Below are 21453 nucleotides of genomic sequence, written 5' to 3'. Positions count from 1 at the left end.
CTTCACCGCGCGTTACAGCAGCACTGACCTACAAGCCATTTTCTAACTAGCCAGATAAATTACTATGCGCTGATGACACGGCTGCAACAGCAACGAGGAAGCGAGGACAGAGTCCCGTCTGACCCGACGATTCTGCTGGGAAATGTGGGTCAATGAACCGGTAAGCCGTGAAATGATCCGAATCGTTTGTCGCTGCGTTATGTTATACCGCGAAGGGGGGGGACGGGGACGCGGGGGGTGGAGACGAGAGAACACCCCCGCATTGCTGATTGTGTATGTTCTACGTTTGTGTACTTTCTCCGGACGTCAGCTGTCACCTGAGCCCGGGTATCCAGAAGCGCGGGAGGACACACGCTGTTGTGTCTGCTCCCTGTTGCACGCTGGGGGGCAGGGGTTGGGGGGGCTGTCCGGTAAATGTTCCATGACGTGATGTGTGTGTGGGGGGGGGGGGGTCTTGCAGGGGGATCTGTCCACGAGTGCCTCTTACTCTTTCAACACCAATATACGTTATTGTTTACGACCGTTTAAGGACATTTGAACTTTTTCAGGTGAAGCATTAAGGTTGCATGTTTTTTTAGAGGTGTTTTAAGCGTATAGGCCCACACAAGTCGAATAGTATTAGGCATGATGTCTAATTGGCCATATCCTTTTCGGCCCGTGCCACAGAGTCAGTTAGGGATATTATTGTTACACAAGCCAAGCCTCTCATATTAACTCCGTATATTATGAACTTTGTTACATTGTGATTTTCAACTTAACTCCAATAACGTTCAATGTTCCTACTCTTGCGTTGCTGAGTTATGGCCCGCTATGTTTACAGTGTTGGTCACCTGCACTGTATATTATTCAGCACAGTAGATCCGGGTTGAAGTCGCGCACAAATTGAATTATTAAATGTAATTGAAATATTTCTGGCCGCTTTTTACGCGGCGACAAAGTTAGGGTGGTCATTTATTTTTTTGTGCCGTGGGGTTGACAACTTCTATAGGGCACCCTCACACTCTTTATGTCGTTGTTCATTGCCCACATTTCACCCAAAACGACAATAACAACACGACTGATCTGTTATGACAAAAATGAACCTATAGTGCGTGTCATTTTCATCCCGATAGATGAGTGATGGGTGTTGGTGTGTTTCGCGCGGTTTATGGGCCTGCGGGAAGTGTGGGAGGCTGTGTTGCTATGGTAACACACTAATGCGGTAAGTCTAGTTATACACTGTTTTATTAGCGCACACAATCACGTGATGTAGAGACACCGTGTGACTTTAGAGTTCGGGGTCCTGTTCGGTTAATTTGAATCCGTTCAATAAAACATGGGGTGTGAGTTGCGTCAGAGATGACCGTTTAACCAACGGATCGACGCTGAGTCAAAAGTTTGCAGCGTTCACGTGTGTATCGGTGTGTCAGTATGTGTTTTGCGCACTGATATCTCCCTCGGCCATATGACAACAAGTAGAGCCAAGCTGGACAGCTGGCATGGAGGGCATGGGACAAGCTCATTCCTTCCATTCATAATCTCTCTCATGCTCGCTCTCGCTCTCTTTCTCGCTCTCCCAATTCCCTCCCCCTCGGCTATCGGTTCCAGCGCTATCATCATCGCAGGACCACCAGTGTTTTCTTGGCCTCTTGCGTTCTCACATGTCCGCTAGCAGGGTTTGCGGTATTGCAAGCGCCGGCAGTGTGGTCTAAGGAGCACCCTGAGGGAGAATCTATTATATTTATAGAGCCGGACAGCTTGACCTTCACCACACATTCCCTATCAGCCATTTTAACGCTGCTCAATACGGCATAATGGTTCTGCACAGACGGCCGCTAGTTAGCCACAACTTTATCTTAGCCATGTTACAGTGCCGTTTCTATTAATAGCCCGCGCTGCAATTTTATATACTGCTGCTGCCGAGAGACAGTGGGCCAATCGGTGGTTTCTCCCCCTCTTGTATTTTTCGAGTGGAAACATACCGTGAAATTATTTTTTTTACAGTTTTTACTGCACATAAAATCGGATTGTTTTTTGAAGTTGTGCAGAATGGTTTGTGCTGTGTTGTGGCTTCTTAAAAAACGATGTTTATCTATCGGAGTTCAGCTGGTTCTGGTTGATGCATCACTTTCTTCTGGAACCTTAGCCTGAGCTTCATCAACCCCTTACCTTAACTTAACCACTCCACACCCTTAACCCATCGACCCACGACCCCATCCACCCCTGACCTATAACCTTAACTTAATCACTTCACACAATTACCTACTTAACCAACACCTGAACCTAACCTTCTCTAACCAAAACCTCAACCTAACCTTCTCTAACCAAAACCTCAACCTAACCTTCTCTAACCAAAACCTCAACCTAACCTTCTCTAACCAAAACCTCAACCTAACCTTCTCTAACCAAAACCTCAACCTAACCTTCTCTAACCAAAACCTCAACCTAACCTTCTCTAACCTTCTCTAACCTCTTACTCAGCTCCATCATTTCCTGTGTATCATCCATCCCCTGGGTATGGATGATACACAGGGGGGGGTATCATCCATCCCTGGGCCCCATCTCATCAGGTCCCCCCCCCCCAGGTCCCCCCCCCCCCCCCCCAGTGGTTCCCAGCCAGCCAGGAACTCTGCCAAGCTGCAGGGGGGGGGGGGGGGGGGTTAGGAGTATTAATAGCACAGCGTATATTGAATTGTTTTCAGTGCATTATGGAGGAGCCCCACTGACTGGCTTGGGTATGCGTTGGCAATCGTAAACATTTTGTGAAAATAGATTTTTTTTTTTTTAACAAGGGTGTGTGTGTGTGTGTGTGTGAGAAATACTATAATTGCCTTGTTTTTCTTTGTGAAAGCAAATTCAGAATCCAGAATTCAAAGTGCAGAAGGTCTCAACCCTCGGCCGTCCGGCGTTCCCAGCTCCCGGTTGTTAACGACGGCGTTCCTCATGTCCTCATTCCGTGGAGCGCTTGTGACGATTGACGATCATCAACCTGCCAAGAAAAACGAATTCACCCAAAGCCCACTTCCGGCCTGCATAAGTCTCCTATTTCCTTTCCCATGTCCCTTAACAAAGAAGAGTTTTTAACCAAACCGTAGCACCAACATAATTATGTAAACGCGTACATATTATATAGATATATATACGCGTTTACATATGTTGATGCTACGGTTTGGATAAAAACTGTTTAGCACCGGCATATGTTAACAAGTATATTATAATATTTATATATAGGCGCTGTATATGTATATATATATATATATATATATATATATATATATATATATATATATATACAGCGCCTTTCCTCAGCCTCTGCATTCTGCGGCATTCAGTGGCAGCAGCTGCCGTCAGCCCTCCACATTGTCCTCAGTTGCCGTGCTAATTGCTCCATCATTATGGCTCTCCACTCACAAAGGAACCCCCCGCCTCGTGACAGGAAGTGCCTGCCTCCGAGGCGGCGTGGAGGTGGCGGTGGAGGTGGCGGTGGCGGTGGCGGTGCACGGGGAGCAGGAGCTGTGCTCTGAAGCACCCCGTGCACCCCGGGGTCTTTGCACCATGTCATCCTGCCCCGAGACACCTCAGCCCGGAGCCCGAACACTACTCCCATGCAGTGACGGATGAAGGCGCTCGTGGACCCTAGGCCACTACTCTATCTGTTTGAGGCCGTCTTACTGATCGCGTGGAAAAAACATTCACATTGAGACAGCCTTTTGTAAAACAGCACTGCTACAGAAAGTAGCCTATCAGGCGCTTACTTCTTAATGGTTATTTTTATGGGCCAATAGGGGTCAACCCTCCGCCAAGCACCCCGGGTAAAGAGTCAGCGGGGACCTGTTGTTGTTGTTGTTGTTGTTGTTGTTGTCGTCCCCTTCCTGGGTGGACGGGGTGACACGAGGCTAGCAGCGACCTGCTAGTTTGTTGTATCATGTTTCGAGTCATCAGGGGTTTACTTCTACCTTCATGGACGGGAGAGACAGACGGGGGGGGGGGGGGGGGGGGTGGGCGGGACACAAGGGAACCACTTGTAGTGTTGGAATGGAGCCGCAAGGGCCGCTACAAGGGCCGCGGTCTCAGTGGTGAGCGCGCTAGCCGGTGGCTAGCCAGCGACCAGCTAGCCGCCGTGCTACCCCAGCACAACGACGTCCGTCGTGCGAATTGTGCCGTACACACGATGTGCGTTCACGGTTTGGCGTGTCGGTGGCGCCCGGAGTGCTGCTGGGCTCCTTTGTTCCGTGCCACATCACCTCCACCACCACCACCCCCACCACCACCACCCCCACCACCACCACCCCCACCACCTTCAACACCACCAGCACCACCGCCTTCACCACCTCAAACCACAACAGTGCCACTTCACATCAGACATTTCCTAGCAACATCCGTCGGCATGGCAACAGATGATTGAAGTCTCAATGTTGACATCCACCCGGGCGGAGATATGACGCCTTCTCCTCACTGTATCTGGCCATGGCCATCTGTGTGTGAGAGAGAGAGACTGTGTGTGTGTGTGTGTGTGTGTGTGTGTGTGTGTGTGTGTGTGTGTGTGTGTGTGTGTGTGTGTGTGTGTGTGTGTGTGTGTGTGTGTGTGTGTGTGTGTGTGTTAATGAGAGAGTGTGTGTGCCCTGCATGTATGTATGTATGCAAGTGTTTGTCTGTCCCTGCATGTGTGTGTGTGTGTGTGTGTGTGTGTGTGTGTGTGTGTGTGTGTGTGTGTGTGTGTGTGTGTGTGTGTGTGTGTGTGTGTGTGTGTGTGTGTGTGTGTGTGTGTGTGCGTGTGTTACTTGAGAAAGTGGGGGCCGCCTGCCAGGCTGTGAAAGCAGCCGGCGATGGAAAGAGCCAAGCTGCGTCGTTCGTCGCGGAGCCCCCCCTGCAGGGGCCCCTTTGCTATTTTTGTGCCTGGGTCTGAGCGTCACGCTCGGGTATTTTCTCTGGTGACTAGCTTGCATCAATAGACCCTCTAATGTACACCCGGACCGTCGCGGCGCTCCACAAAGTCGAGGAGCCTTGCTCGCACACGCGTTGACACTCCAACACACACACCGGCGAATGTGCGGGTCGGTCCGCGCTGCGTTGATCCCAGTAGGGGCGGTCACGGCGTGGACGCGCGAGACAACACGGACTATGCAACATGAGGAATGCGCGGCGGTTTGACGGCGGACGTTGGACGGCGCGGCGCGCGGCAGGCGGCAGGTTGGTACGGCCGAGAACACACGCCGCTTCGTATGTGAATGTCAGCCGTCGGGAGACGGCAGGGAATGACGCCCCGCTCCCATGTCCGGGCTTGTCATTGATACAGGACACACACACACACACACACACACACACACACACACACACACACACACACACACACACACACACACACACACACACACACACACACACACGCACGCGCGAGGACAGACACGCACGCAGGCGAGCGGTCAAACGCACACACATACACACACACACTCCCTGTGGGCTGATTGTGTGCGCTGGTGCTGTTACAGTATCGCGGTGGTGGTGCTGGTGTTGATGGAGCGGGAGAGGGGGGGGGGGGTTAGGTGAGGTGTCGGTTGTGTGTGTGTGTGTGTGTGTGTGGGGGGGGGTCTCTCTGAAGACCGTTCCGAAGCTGCTGATATTTCTGGATTTGTTGTCAGTGTGGACGCTGGGTTCTCCTTTAATGGCTGAGCTCCCGGTGGACCGATAATGTAATGCGGTACCGGAGCATGTCCGACGTCCTCCTGCCAGTCAGCGCGGCGAATGCTCGCAGCCGAGGCCGTGCGTGTGCAGTCACACGTGGACGAGTGTGTCTGTCTGTAAGGCGCGTGCACGTGCATGACAGAACGACACACTGCCCAGCGGAAACCTCGTCTAATTCATTCATATGTGGCGGAGTCTAGGAGGCTCAGTACTGTATAGGATATCTGCTGTTGACAGGCGGTTAGACACACACACACACACACACACACACACACACACACACACACACACACACACACACACACACACACACACACACACACACACACACACACACACACAGCTGCCAAGAGAAACACACACACACTCAAACACACACCTGTCGTATCTACAGTAAATCGCATCTGCTTTGCCACCCGTACATACTCACACACACACACACACACACACACACACACACACACACACACACACACACACACACACACACACAACACCTTCACAAACCATATCTACGCATACACATGTACATTATAATCCATAGAGGAGTCATGCTGTCGATATATAGATTTAGACTTAAAAAACTAGAACTAAATTGTTCTATAGATTGGAATAGGACTGGTTGAGTGTATGTATTGCTTTATATAGAGCTTGTTCTATAGATAGAACAATATACATATGCTTCTATGTATATAGCTCTATGTGGAGCTTTTTCTGTAGATAGGACCAGATTGATCATCCTCTGTGTGTATGTAGCTCTATATAGAGCTTCTATAGATAGGACTATATAGATCCGTCTCTATAGCTCTATATAGAGTTCGTTCTATCGATAGGCCTCGGTAAGACTTACTCTGTAGAGGGATCTATATAGAGCTAGTTCTATAGATAGGACTATATGGATTTGCTTCTGGGTATATAGCTCTATGTAGAGCTAGTTCTATAGATCTGACTAGATACGACTGGCTATAGAGAGGCATGGTTGTGCAGCCCGGACCAGATAGGACCGGTGGTGTAGAGGTCTGTCCAGCTCTGGGTCTGACCGCGGCCCGGGACCTGGTCCTCACAGACCTGGTCCTCATAGACCTGGTCCTCATAGACCTGGACCTCATAGACCTGGTCCTCATAGACCTGGACCTCATAGACCTGGTCCTCATAGACCTGGTCCTCATAGACCTGGTCCTCATAGACCTGGACCTCATAGACCTGGACCTCAGAGACCTCATAGACCTGGACCTCAGAGACCTGGACCTCATAGACCTGGACCTCAGAGACCTCATAGACCTGGACCTCAGAGACCTGGTCCTCAGAGACCTGGTCCTCATAGACCTGGTCCCCATAGACCTGGACCTCAGAGACCTGGTCCTCATAGACCTGGTCCCCATAGACCTGGACCTCAGAGACCTGGTCCGCAGAGACCTGGTCCTCCTAGACCTGGTCCCCATAGACCTGGGGGAGGTGAACCCGGAGGTGCTTGGTGTGTCAGCTCTGTTTCCGCTCCCCTATCTCTGCCCTCTCCCGGTTCAAAGGTATGCATTGTCCCTGACAGGGGGGGACGGGGGACGGGGGTCTTATCGCCCTGTCACTCTGCGCCCCTTACAACCCTCCCTCCCTCCACCCCTCCCTCCTCCCCTGGGCGCCCAGGATGGACCACTCCGCAACGAGGTCGGAGCGACCTTGAACAAAACCTTCTCACCGGCTGGGGGGAGAGGGGATCTCCGTGCCCCCCCCCCCCCCCTCCCTCCCTCCCTCCCTCCCTCGCCTCCCTCACCCCTCCCCTCCCCGTGGTAAGCAACGTCAGGGTTTACCGTCGGTGATCCTCCCATGACTGCGTGGGTTGTCCCCTCCCCCTCCCTCCCCCCCCAACGCCATCATCACCGGGACCTCCCCCCCTCTGACGTCCGCGTCTTCCCCTGCTCCGCTGGCGTCCCCCCCCCCCGCCGGGGGGAGAAGCCCTGGGAGGCAGCCAGGGGAAAAAAGAAGCTTGTCATTCAGAAATACCGATGGGGGCGACGAGCGGGAGAATATCGATGCTCACAGCTTACATTTCTCTCTCTCTCACTGTATCTTCTACCTCTCTCTACCTCTCTCTCTCTCTGTCTTTCTACCTCTCTCTCTCTCTCTCTCTCTCTCTCTCTCTCTCTCTCTCTCTCTCTCTCTCTCTCTCTCTCTCTCTATGTCTTTCTACCTCTTTCTGCCTCGATCTCCCTCTCTTTTGGCATCTTGCAAGTCACCTTGAATTCCTGTCCTGTGGTTTTGCGCCTGAGGAGCAAGTGGGGTATTCTGATATAGAGAGAGAGAGAGAGAGAGAGAGAGAGAGAGGGAGAGAGGGAGAGAATGAGGAAGAAAAGAGAGAGAGAGAGAGAGAGAGAGAGAGAATGAGGAAGAGAAAGAGAGAGAGAGAGAGAGAGAGAGAGAGAGAGAGAGAGAGAGAGAGAATGAGGAAGAGAAAGAGAGAGAGAGAGAGAGAGAGAGAGAGAGAGAGAATGAGGAAGAGAAAGAGAGAGAGAGAGAGAGAGAGAGAGAGAATGAGGAAGAGAAAGAGAAAGAGAGAGAGAGAGAGAGAGAGAGAGAGAGAGGGAGGGAGAGAATGAGAGAAGAAAGAGAAAAAGGTGTGTGAGAGAGAGAGAGAGAGAGAGAGAGAGAGAGAGAGAGAGAGAGAGAGAGAGAGAGAGAGAGCGATGGAGAATATAAACGAGGGACGGAGTGAGCTAGAGGAGGAGGGAGAGAGGAAGGCAGATGAGCGGAGAAGGATGTCCTAATTACGGGGAACTCGGCGGGTTTGAACCAGATAATCTTACATAACCTCGTTAGACGGGACGGCGCCTTTGATAGCGAGGAGATGGAAATACACGCGCCTTGAGAGAGCGGGCGGCCCCGGGGCCCGGAGCGCCGCCGGGCCCCCACAGCGGATCACCTCGGCCTTGGGAACGCCGCTCGCAGGGGTCCCTCTCCCTCTCAGGGTCCCGGACCGGTACCCCAGGTCTCTATCATCAGGGTACCGATCACAGCGGGGTCGGGGAGAGGGTTGGGGTCCCGCCTCGGTCCTCCTTAGCAGGGTTTGAGGTCTTTCTTGTGTTGTTCACGGGGTTCTTCTGGGGTTAAGTGGTCGGGCTGAAGTGGTTCGAACGAGGTGACACGTTTGTTTTGGTGTGCGTGTGTGTGTGTGTCGGAGATAAAGTCATGTTACCGTCTGGTCTGCTGCGAATGTTGTACGTACACACAGACACACACACACAGCCGCATACACACACAGCCGCACACACAGGCACACACACACAGCTGCACACACAGACACACACACAGCCGCACACAGGGACACACACAGAGGCACCCACAGACACACTCGCTAAACCCTGACATCTTGAGCAATGGTAATGCCACTGCTGCTTTTTTGACATAATTCCTCACGGGCCCTCTTTCTCTCCACTAGCAGGGAAATGTTAATCGATCTCCAGCATTTCCCCTGCTCCCGATATCGATCCGTTAAATAAAGAAAGCCCCACATGATTCAGATTTGAGGTTATTTCTCAATATCCACGTGAAATCCGTGGTTTAAACGTCCAAAGAAGGATCTGTATATGTATCGTTGAAACCACCCAGCAGAGGCTCCTCAGAGTGGACCCACATGAGTCAATGTGATTTAAAAACGGACTGTATTTTAAGCCTCCTGGTCACCCTCCTCGTTATCGTAGTGAGAGCATGGTGGATTATATCCGCGCCATCTTGAGAGTAAATGTAGGCCTACATCCACAGAAATAACACCTCGCCGTGCACGGGCACACGCACGTCTGAACACAAACTGACTCAAACTAAACGGTTGGCTGTGACGGATATAGGGCGCTTGCCAGGGGTATGATAGGGCACTATTAGGGGGTTTAAAAGCCCAGTAAAGACCCAGTTTTCCATTCCCACTGTGGACTCAACTGCTCATTATGAATTTAATAACAACATTTTACTAGGGGGACTTTCGGGAAATGGCCTTCACTGATCCTCCCTCCTTTTTCTAAAAGAGATATTCACACTCGCTGTGGGACTGGAGACTGCATTGTAGTTGCTGTAGTTTGTACAATTGCATTGACTCTCGTAGCCCATAGCTCACATGTTCAGCTTCACACAGAGCATATCGATAACCCCCCTGGTTCCCAGTTCTTCATCCGTGTTCTTTCTCTCTGCAGATGACCCGACTCTGCGATCGATTCACGGCAGCGACCCCGTCACTACGGCCACGTGAGGCGAATCCCCTTTTGAAAAACAATCCCCGGGAAGGTGACTTTGAGTTTCATGGAGTCACTCGAAACTATCGCCGAGGTGAAACGCTCCACCGAGGACCGGGAAAGGAACGCCGCCGCAGCCCAGATACAGCGTTCACCGGAGCCCCCGGCGGCGCTGCCCACCGAGGGCGTCCCGCCGCTCGAGGGGGAGGGCGGGGGAGGGCGCGAGGCGGGGAGGCTCCGGCGGACGCAAGAAGGTCAGAGCCGAGGCACGTGCGGAGCGAGAGAATCGACCGACTCAGGGAATTCACCGCAACCAGGAGGTCCGTGCTGCGAGGCCGGCCACAAAGACTATGATCCGTCCACGTATCTGTCTCCAGGCGGACAGGAAGCTGCGGGGCACCACAGGAAGTCCCCCGGTCTGGCCACGGACGCCGCTCAGCAGCCCTGCCACCCGGGGACGGACCCGTCGGCGGCGGAGGCGCAGAAATCCCAAAAGCCCGGGAGGTACGTGTGCGACTACTGCGGCCGGGCGTGTGCCAAGCCCAGCGTGCTGAAGAAGCACATCCGCTCGCACACGGGCGAGAGGCCCTACCCCTGCCTCCCGTGTGGCTTCTCCTTCAAGACCAAGAGCAACCTGTACAAACACAGGAAGTCCCACGCGCATCTGGTCAAAGCCGGCAGCGCTTCCTTCTCGGAGCTGGGTCCGTACGGCGGCGGCGGCGACCAGGGATCCTTCGAGGGCGACGGCGAGCTGTACTCGGACGGCGAGCAGACCACCGACACGGACGACGACGGCGTCGGGGACCCCCTGCTGCTGCTGGACTCCCCCGCCGAGGCCGGCTCGGAGAGCATGGCCGTGAAGGTCCTGAACCTCATCGCCCAGAAGAGGGGAGGGGTCGCCGCCTCCGTGGCCGGGACGGCGCCTCAGGACGGGTCGCAGGAAGTCACCGCCGTGTCCCCCGCCGTCTCTCCGTGCGGCCGTGCCGTCCAGTCCAGCGCCGTCAAGCAGCGGCTGGCCCTCCGGCTCTCGGAGAAGCGCAGCGGCGAGTCGGAGCAGAACCTGTCTCTGCCCAGTCAGTCCAGCAAGGGCAGCACCGACTCGGGCTACTTCTCCCGGTCGGAGAGCGCCGAGCACCAGGCCGGGCCGCCCAACGCCAACGCCAAGTCCTACCAGGAGATCATGTTCGGCAAGTGCTACCGGCCCAGCCCCAAGCAGATGACGGCGTTCGCCCTAAGCGGCCGGGACGCCTCCAGCGAGCACCCGGCCCCACGGCCGGAGAGGGGCGTCTCCCGCGTGTTCACCCAGGAGAAGGACGTGGTGGAGCCCATCAAGATCACCACCAAGATGTACGGCCGGGAGGAGATGCTGGCGGAGGCACCGCCGGACGGGGGGCTGGACGCCGGCCCCCTGCTCCGGAGCAACTCCATGCCCACGTCGTCGGCCGTCTGCCTGAGCGTGCCGCCCTGCCTCCGGGGCAGCCACTCCTTCGACGAGCGGTCCACCGCCGGGGGGATGAGGAGGCTCCGGAGACAGGCGGCCTTCGAGCACTCGGTCCACGAGGGGCACCACGAGAGCGACGGCCCCGGGAGGGTTCCTGAGGGCGGCGTGGCGGAGATGGAGGGCCTGCCGTCCGGCGCCAGCCACAACAAACACGCCATGGAGCTGGCGACGCGAAAGCGGCGCAAAGAGAAGCGGGAGGAGGAGGATTCGTCGGGGCTGTACGACGCCCAGGGCGGAGAGTGTGAAGACGTCGCCCGCTACCCCCTGGACTCCGTCAAGGACTACGATATGAAAGGAGCCATGGGGCTCTTGGCTTTGGGGAAAGGCGTCTGTATTCACTCACAGCCGGACAGGGCTGACATGGAGCTATCCGTGGACACCCAGACATGCAGCAGGAAGAGCGTAGGGAACGTGATCTCTGTGATACAACACACAAACTCACTGAATCGATCGCACGTCCCCGAACCGTCGGAGTCCTACGTTAAGTATCAAGGACCGAGGCACGAGCAATGCTCTTCGTTCCACGGCTCGTTGGAGCACACCGACTCGTGTGAGATGGAGAGCAGTGTCGGCAGAACGGGCCAGTCCTTTCAGATGGGCCCCAAACTGGTGCGGCAGTCCAACATCCAGGTCCCTGAGATCAGGGTGACGGTGGAGCCCGACAGCCCCGAGAAAGCGCCGGAGGTGAAGGTAAAGGCCAAGGAGCCCGAGAGGCACGTGGAAGTGGAGTTCCAGTGGCCGCAACGGAGCGAAACCTTAGCACAATTCCCGCCCGAGAAACTGCCCCCGAAGAAGAAGAGGCTCCGCCTGGCCGACATCGAACACTCCTCGGGCGAGTCCAGCTTCGAGTCGGCCTGCACCAGCCTCTCGCGCAGCCCCAGCCAGGACAGCAACCTGTCCTACTGCTCCGCCTTCTCCTTCGACCGCGAGGAGAGCCTCAAGTCCGTCTCCCCGGGCCGGCAGGACGAGTTCGGACGACCGCTGGAACTGCTGGCCGTGCCGGGCAGCGCCCACGCCCTGTCTCTGCTCCACCAGCGGCAGCAGCACGAGATGAGGCGGTCCTCCTCGGAGCAGGCGCCCTGCGACATGCGCAAGGAGTTCCCCGAGACTCGCAGCGTGTCGTTCGACTACGGCAGCCTCACGCCGACGTCCAAGGGACGGCTGGCGGACATCGGCGAGAGACGGCGGGGCAACCTGGTCAGACAGCCGTCCCTCAACATGGACACCGAGGTCACGCCGCAAGGCCCGTCCAAAGCGGGGCACCAGTTCCCGGGCGGCGTCCTTCCTTTCACGCCGATCGCCCCGCCACCTCCACCGACGTTGCCCGTGTTCGCCTCAGGTATCTACCAATCGCCGCCCGGCGTCCTGGTGCCTGTCCGGGCGCACACTCACCTGCCGTCCTACGGCAGCATCACCTACACCACGGTGTCGCAGATCCTAGACCACCAGTACGACACGGTGTGCTCCCTCATCGGCGCCGCCGTCACAAGCACCACCGCGTCCCGGACCCAGCTCCGCCTGTTCGGAACCCTCGACCACCCCCCGGCGACCGTCGTCACGGGCGACGCCAGGTCGGCCTCCCTGAACGTGGAGGCGCTGGACCTGTCCTCGGCCAAGCTGAAGACGGGCATCCCGCTCTCGCTGACCTCCAGGACCATCTCCACCACCAACGCCTCCAGCGGCGGCGGCGGCGGCGCCAACAAGCGCATGCTGTCGCCCGCCAGCAGCCTGGACCTCTTCATGGAGGTCAAGCAGCAGAAGCGCGTGAAAGAGGAGAAGATGTTCGGGCAGATCGTGGAGGAGCTGAGCGCCGTGGAGCTGGGGAAGTGCTACCTGGCCGAGGACAGCCGGCCGGGCTCAGAGATGCAGGCCTTCTCTTCGGCCCGAGCGCCGGACAAATTCATCGGCTCCTCGCGGCACAACGTCGGAGAGAGCGTCGACTCGGCCATGGAGAGCAGCGGCTCCCCGCCGTTCTTCACGGCGCCCGTCGGCGGAGACGCCGAGGACGGCAAGGTGCCGATGGACACGGCCGTGCAGCCGACCTCCTCGGACGACCACCGACCCCGGCTCCGACCCTCGCAGTTCCCCAGCCTGCGCACCACCACCGGCGTGAGCTGGTGCTACCTGAACTACGCCAAGCCCAGCAGCGTCCTCGGCGACGACGCGGGCCCCGCCCCCTCCGTCTACGCCACCTGGTGCGTGAGCCTGCACAACCCCAACCCCCCCGCCGTCAGCACCAGCACGGCGCTGGCCCTCCTGCGGTCTCGGCAGCGGCAGGACGGGGTGCTGTACACGGTGGCCGCCATGTGCCAGCCCGGCGCGGGGAAGCTGGTGTCCTCCTTGATCCTGTGGAGGCAGAAGATGGAGCAGGTGAGGGGAGCAGCAGCTGAGGCCATGGTTGTTTGTCGTTGTTTACCCGTGAGCCACGCTCACCGCCTGCTCCTGACCTCGTTCGGGAAGGAGTGCAGCGCAGGCAGTTTCTCTCGTTGTTTAGTTCTAAAGCGTTCTCCCGCCAACCAAGGACAGAATGTGTTTAAGTGAAACGAAAAGGGCGCTATAATAATGCACGGCCTGTACTTCCAACATAGGAGACGATGCGTGCATTAAGAGCCATGGGAGACTATTATAGCTTTCTTTAAAGGGTTTGTATGGACCATAAGGTCGATGGAACGCATCACATCCACTGCGACTTGCAGTATTCTGAATTTCCACACATCACACAATGGTAAACGCACAACCTGCAACACAGACATTTAACACACAACAGATAACGAACAACAGATCACAGAAAAAAATGCACACAAAAAATTACACAAAACACACAACACATGACACACACATTTAAAACCCAACATAAAACGCACCACAACTTGCACAACACACAAGACGTGTGTGCTAACAAAACATGTCTGCGTCTGTGACTCAGCTGCAGAGGAAACCAGAGATCAAGGAGGAGGCGGTGGCGACCACGCCGCCGGCGTTGGGGGCGGGGCCAGGGACAGGGCCGGGGGCGGCGGCCTACGGGAGGAAGGCGAAGGAGCCCGGCTGCAGGCCACGGACGGCCAAGGAGGAGTGGAAGGAGCGCGAGGCCACCCTGGGCCAGGCGCTGCCAACACGCATCAAGATCTTCGAGGGCGGGTCAGTCCGCCTAACGACTGTTGTCATGTTTGTCATTGGCCGCTGCGGAAGAGGAGCCTAATTAATATTCATTAGAGCGGTTTGCCGAGTGTGGGTGCGTGTGTGTGTGTGTGTGTGTGTGTGTGTGTGTGTGTGTGTGTGTGAGTGTGAGTGTGAGTGTGTGTGTGTGTGTTGGGAAGAGAGAGAGGGCAATTAAAACCAATTTGAGGTGCCATCTTGTGTAAACATCTTCCAGGCATGGCTGCCAGTGTGTCATAACTCGCTGTCGTTTCCGTAACGATGTGTCACGTGTCGTCACGACAACGCCATACGGGCTTATGATATCCAAAGCTCATGTGATGCTAATAATAACATCGCTAATTATGATGGGATAGGACAGGATTCATTGTGGCTACCCTCGAGCGTGCCCTTGAAGATACAGTATGCTCCTTTACAGACATCACAACAAGTGTAATTTACCTGCAGACAGTGGACTTCATCGCTTGGCCTCTTGCCTCGTGTTTGCATACTTTATCCTTGAGTGTCCCTCATGCTCTCACTCTCTCTATACTCTCTCTCCCTCATTCCCTCCCGCACACACCCCTCTCTCTCTCTGTCCCTCTCTAACTCACTCTTTCTCTGCTCATTCTCTCTCTTTCTCTCACTCTCTCTCTCTCCACTCACTAAGTCACTCACTAAGTCATCCTCTCCCTCCCTCCCTCCCTCCCTCCCTCCCTCCCTCTCTGTCCCCCTCCCAGGTACAAGTCCAACGAGGACTATGTGTACGTGCGCGGGCGCGGTCGGGGGAAGTACATCTGTGAGGAGTGCGGCATCCGCTGCAAGAAGCCCAGCATGCTGAAGAAGCACATCCGCACGCACACCGACGTGCGACCCTACGTCTGCCGGGTCTGCAACTTCGCCTTCAAGACCAAAGGCGAGTGACCCGCAGGGGGGCCTTCACCAGGGGGCGGAGCCTATGTACAGGGGGTGGAGCCTGGGTCCAGACAACAGTGGCCTTCACCGTGGCCTGGGTCCAGGGGGTGGAGTCTGGGTCCAGGGGGTGGGGCCTGGGTCCAGGGGGTGGAGCCTCGGCCCAGGGGGTGGAGCCTAGATAAATGGGGTGGAGCCTGGATAAATGGGGTGGAGTCTGGGTCCAGGGGGTGGAGCCTGGATTAATGGGGTGGAGTCTTAGTCCAGGGGGAAGAGTCTGGGTCCAGGGGGTTGAGTCTGGGTCCAGGGTTAGAGTCTGGGTCCAGGGGACGGAGTCTGGGTCCAGGGGGTGGAGCCTGGGTCCAGGGGGTGGAGCCTGGAGCGGAGGGGCTGACTGTGTTTGTTTTTATCCGCAGGAAACCTGACGAAGCACATGAAGTCCAAAGCACACATGAAGAAGTGTCTGGAGATGGGCGTGTCCGTGTCCGTGGACGACATCGAGATCCAAGAAGCGGGTAAGTAGCCCGGCGTCCCCTCCAGATACCCCCCCCTCACCTCCAGACACCCCCCCCCCCCCTCACAATGACGATGCCTGAACCGGGGCTGAGACTCTTCTTTGTTTATTGTTCAGAGCTCAGCTAGACACGTAGTACTTAGCATTGGGTAGCATCTTATCCTAGCTATCTTTGTTGTATACGGGGAAGGGGTTAACCTAGTGATTGTTAGTGCTTGTCACTTGGTTCTTTGAACATCCTCACTGTACCGACAGTGATATATTGTTGTTTCTCATTCTTCTGCCAAATGTACTTATTGTAAGTCGCTTTGGATAACAGCGTCTGCTAAACGCCCTGAATGTAAATGTAAATGTTTGTTGTTGTTTGTTTCTCTTGTCGATAAAGTTGAGGGAGGAGCCACGCAGGACTCCAAGGCGGGGCTGGGGGGCGTGGCCAAGCACCAGTTCTCGGACGCCGACGACTCGGACGGCGCCGACGAGGACATGGACGAGATCGACGAGGAGGACGACGACGACGAAGACTACGAGGGCGACTCCACGCCCAAGATGCGCTCCCGGAGCGCCAGCCCCCAGCCCGGCGGCGGGGGGGGCGTGGCCTCGCTATCGGTGACCGCCAGCGCCGCGCTCCACGGCTACTCCCTGGCCTCGCTCCCGGGGGCCACGGGGGGGGGGGGGGTCCCGGCGGCGCTCGCCGTCCAAGGACAACCCCGCCCTGGTCGCCATGGAGCAGCGCGACCGCCACGTGGACGAGGACTCGCTGACCATGCTGTCCCCGGACCAGAGCTGCTTCCTGTTCGACCCGTCCGCTTCCTGCCTGCTCTCGCCCGGCTGGGAGTCGCCTCTCCGGGAGCCGTCGCCGTCCCGCCTGCGCTACCCCTCCCCCCGCCGGGAGCTGTCCCCCCGGGGCCGCTCCGCCCCCCCCCGCTGGGACGGCTCCCCGCTGAGGCCCGGCTCCCCCGGCTTCTCCTCCCCCCTCTCCCGCCACCTCTCCCCCGTCTCGGCCGAGAGGCCGCTGTCCCCGCTGAGCGAGCTCGCAGGCAGGAGGGAGCCCGCCGCGGTCAGGGGCCGGCAGAGGGTGGTCCTGAGGGCCATGTCCCCGCGCCGGGGGGCCCACCAGCACCGCGGCCCCCTGGGGGGGGAGAAGGGCCGGCAGGTGAAGGTGGAGTCGCCCCCCCAGCAGCTCCTCACGCAGCAGCCGCGTGGAGCCTTCGAGACGGCGCCGGTACGTAGCCTAGCGTGGTTAGCTCGGTTCAGTAGCGGTTAGCTCAGTTTGTTTTGTGCGCATCAATTCATTCCATATACATTAATGGCGTTAAGCAGATGTGTTTAGATGGATGGATGGATGGATGGATGGATACTTTATTGATCCCCAGGGGAAATTCAAAATTGTATCCAAAGCGACTTACAATAAGTACATTAGTCAGAAGAAAGAGAAACAATATATATCGCTGTCGGTATAGTGAGGATGTTCATAGAACCAAGTGCCGAGCACTAACAATCACTAGGTAGACCCATTCCCCGTATACAACAAAGATAGCTAGGTTACTATTTCATTAATTGTACTGTCAAATTAAACTTAGTTACGGGGAATCACAAACTAAGAACGAACAGAAGATAGGATAGGGTGAAGAAAAAACGCATTGATCCCAGGCGGGTTGTTAAGGAACAAATCTCGAAGAACGAGAAAACAGCCGACTTGTAGAAGTAGTTTGAAGTCTAACATACCGTGTTATTGCTTTACTTTATTCCCGAGTCGTGTGTTTAACTCAGGAAGGGCTTCTTCTGATCCCGCCCACCACCGTGTTGTTTCAGGATCAGAGGAGCGGCCTGGCTCCCAGCATGCAGTGCGGTGCCAGCGTTCCACTGCAGAACCTCCTCAGCCACCTCCCCCTGCACTCCCAGCAGCCCGCCGGCAGCCTGCTCCCCCTCTGCCCCGTGGGGGGGGTCCAGATGCTGCCCGCCCAGCCCTCCTCCTCCTCTTCCTCCTCCTCCTCCTCCTCCTCCGCCCTCAGCCCGCAGGCCAGCGAGAGCAGCATGGAGTGCGGCTCGCTCCCGGAGCCCCCGGAGTCGGGGGCCGAGGAGGCCGGGCTCCACCACCAGGAGCGCCCGTCCTCCTCCTCCTCCGCCTCCTGCTCCTCCGTGGCCTCCCCCCCGGAGGCCGCGAGGAGGAGCAACGAGGAGCAGGAGGAGGAGCCGCCGCGGAGGCTGGAGCGCGGCGGCGGCGGCGGCGGCGGCGGCGGCGGCGGCGGCGGCGGCGGCGGCGGCGGCGGCGGCGGCGGCGGCGGCGGCGGCGGCGGCGGCGGGCAGGAGGAGAACGTGCAGACGTGCGTGACGGCCATCGCCTCGCTGAAGATCAGCGTGGAGGAGCTGCACTGAAGGCTCCTCAGAACTCCTCCTGGTTCTGGCCCACGGCACGCAGACCTTTACATCCGCTTCCTGTCAGCTTTTCGCAGGGTCGGTCGCGTCGGTCCATGTCACGCGTGTATGTGCACACGTGTGTGTGTGGGTCCCCAGGCCCATCGGGCGTCCTCCAGGCACCCACCTGGGGCGCTGAGGCTCTAGCTCTGGACGGGACAGTGGAGAGTAGAACTTCATCCACCACCGACCTGTCGTGTTGAATGTGGTTCCCCTGAGCTCCTCCTCCAGAGGGGCGGGGAACGGTGTTGTTTGGGGGTCCGGGTCAGGCTCTTGGTCTGGGTCTGGGTCTGGGTCTGGGAGGACCTGGTCTGGGTCTTGTTCTGGGTCTGGGAGGACCTGGTCTGGGTCTTGTTCTGGGTCTGGGAGGACCTGGTCTGGGTCTTGTTCTGGGTCTGGAAGAACCCAGACCGGCGGTACAGAAGTTACGGACACAAATCAGTGTTGGGTGCAGGTGCAATATGGAAATATATTATGCTAATATGCCTTTGTTTGACATTGTAGTTTGCGTACAATTGCACATAAATATATTTATGAACTCTGTACAGAATATACCTGAAGTATATACTCCTTCGTAGACCGCATACAAAATATTGTGTATTCAACGTGTACATTGAAGAAAATGAAAAAAAACTAGACTGTTGTATAACGTACGTATCATATCGAGGTGTGGCACCGTAGCGCAGTAAAGCGACAAACTAATCGTAAGGGAGAGCGTATGTAAACTATATATAAAAACACTTTGACCAAATTTAAGTAGATGCTTCTTGTGCGGTTTAAAACTCTTTTAACGACGCAGTGGTGGCGTGTGCCTTTTCGTTGCTTCAATCTTATCGCCCTTCGAATGGAGGAGCCTCATCATAGCGTACTCTATCCAACGGTCTGCCCGGGACTTTGATCTTAAGCGTATCTTTTCGGTTTTAGTTTGAGTCCGTTTTTCTTTTTTGTTTTCCGCTGATTAAGACGCAGCTTGATTTGTTTTTTAAAAAAAAGGATCGTAAATGGTTTATTACGTTGCATCTTTCTTAATGTTGTGGTTTTTAATCTTGATAAACATGCATGGGGTTTGCTATTGCACAAGAATAGAGGAAAGTTGTACGATGTATTTATGTATACTGTAAGATGTATTTATATATTAGAAAACGTAAGCACTTATTGATAAATATTTGACTACTATTTATACCGTCTCTCTACTGATGCAGGTATGCATTGAGCCATCGCTTATGTTCCTATGTCGTCGTCGCCCTCAACAAATCAAAACTACACCTCTATTTACTCTCCTGACCCCTCAGCTGACTATACCAGTTTAATAACCATAATTTTACGGTGAATTTTTTCACCTGAGCACTTTGGGTTTTTTCCATCTTTGATAACTAGCGGTGGGTTCGCTGTGGTGGAGTTTGATGCGTTGATACATTTTATTTGTGACATTCCTGTTTCTCAGTCCCGATTTCTTGTCGTTTTTTGCCACATTTCGAGGGTAGCCAGATAAAGCATTTTCACGTACAGTAACAAAAACTTAAGTATTGATGTAAACGAGTATTACTCTGCTTCAGCTCAAACATGCATTTGAACATTTACCAAATGCATTATTTCTCTCTCTGTGTATATAAATATACACATACCACACACACACACACACACACAAACATGTGGAATTGTATTATTTAAAGTATTTTTGCAGTGCAGTATAGCTGGATTGTTTATATATTGTTGAAAGGTCAAAGGTCAGATTTAATGCCTTGTGAGGTAGGGGAAATAGCACAGTGTTCGTGTGTTCAGCTTTAAAACTCTATCAACAAACAACACAATACAGTAAAATCCCCCGTCTGAGAAATAGATTTCAAATTCAACGTTTGCTCTCTCATGTTTACAATTATGAGTATTATTATGATTATGTTCTTTCTTTCTTTCTGCAGACGCAGTTCTGCTTTTATTTTGTGTTATCGTTCCGATATTGTATACATCACTATAATTCAGTAGTTTATGTGACTTATCTGTCGTGACTTTTGCAGCTGAAAACGCTCATAAAACAGACGGCTTTTATTTGCTTTGGAACCCTGCATTCAGATTGTGTTTGTTGTGTTTAGTTTTTATCGTGTACTTTCTATTTACTGAACCTGCATTGTGCCTCTGGTGTATCTGAACCCTCCCCCTTCACTCACTGAGGGCGAATCACGTACCTCCAGGGCGGGGGTGACGGACGGCTTTGGTAGCCAATCCTGTGTTTAGAAATCTGCGACCGAACCTGCACAGCAAGGACTGGAGGAGTGGAGTGCCTCTTTTATGCCATGAGGGAATCTATGATTTGGTGCTCGACTTTTTAAGATTAAATTAAAAAGAAATATGTTTCAACAGAATATACTTCGAAGCTGAGACTGTGTGTATGTTTGTCACTTTATTTGTTTGTCAGCCCTCCACCTCCTACTCCACCCCTCCTAACGTACATATTTGATAACTCTTGGTGTTACTGTACATAGAGAACACCGTGCCATGAGGGATTTCATCGGAACAACAGATTCCTGCTATACACGCATCGGCACAATAACATGAAGAGAAAATAAATGAATGCTTCCAAAAATAGGCATCACCTCCCCGTGAACAATATCTCAGTGTTAAGGTCTCGTTTCGTTTGGTATGGTGCCTGTGTTGGCTACGAGGGAGTTAATCTGACAGGAAGTGAGTGCCTGTGATAATGGATGCTGAATCCTACTGGGTTGTTGGATGCTGTTGTCGGGCCAGGGAGAAGGCCTGTTCTAATTCTGGCCAATCAGAAAGACGGTTAACTTCTCCCTTACTCGGTCTCTCCTCTCCTCCCTCCCTCCCTCTCTCTCTCTCTCTCTCTCTCTCTCTCTCTCTCTCTCTCTCTCTCTCTCTCTCTCTCTCTCTCTCTCTCTCTCTCTCTCTCTCTCTCTCTCTCTCTCTCTCTCTCTCTCTCTCTCTCTCTCCCTCTCTCTCTCTCACACACACACACACACACACCTATTTCGCTTTCTTCTCTCATTCTCTCTTCTTTCTCTCTCTGTCTCTCTCTCTCTCTCTTATCTCTAGTTTTCTCAGCTCCAAGGCCTGTCGTTTCCTCAGCTGTGCGGCTGTCACCT

General features: G+C 54.8%; 1 protein-coding gene across 1 annotated transcript; it reads left to right on the top strand.

The window, feature by feature from the left end:
• The first annotated feature begins 2 nt into the window (after positions 1 to 2).
• Positions 3 to 20944, top strand: hivep2b (HIVEP zinc finger 2b). Its single transcript, XM_056590932.1, is given in 9 exon segments — positions 3 to 160; positions 9837 to 13746; positions 14303 to 14514; positions 15252 to 15427; positions 15840 to 15938; positions 16323 to 16599; positions 16601 to 17159; positions 17750 to 18061; positions 18248 to 20944. Coding segments are annotated over 8 exon segments (5505 nt in total). The 5' UTR covers positions 3 to 160; positions 9837 to 9942; the 3' UTR covers positions 18314 to 20944.
• The last annotated feature ends 509 nt before the right edge of the window (positions 20945 to 21453 follow it).

The sequence above is a fragment of the Gadus chalcogrammus genome, chromosome 5 (genome assembly GCF_026213295.1).
Source record: "Gadus chalcogrammus isolate NIFS_2021 chromosome 5, NIFS_Gcha_1.0, whole genome shotgun sequence".
NCBI lineage: Eukaryota > Metazoa > Chordata > Actinopteri > Gadiformes > Gadidae > Gadus > Gadus chalcogrammus.
Note: the sequence above shows the minus strand (reverse complement) of the source record. Positions and strands in the feature narration are given on the sequence as shown.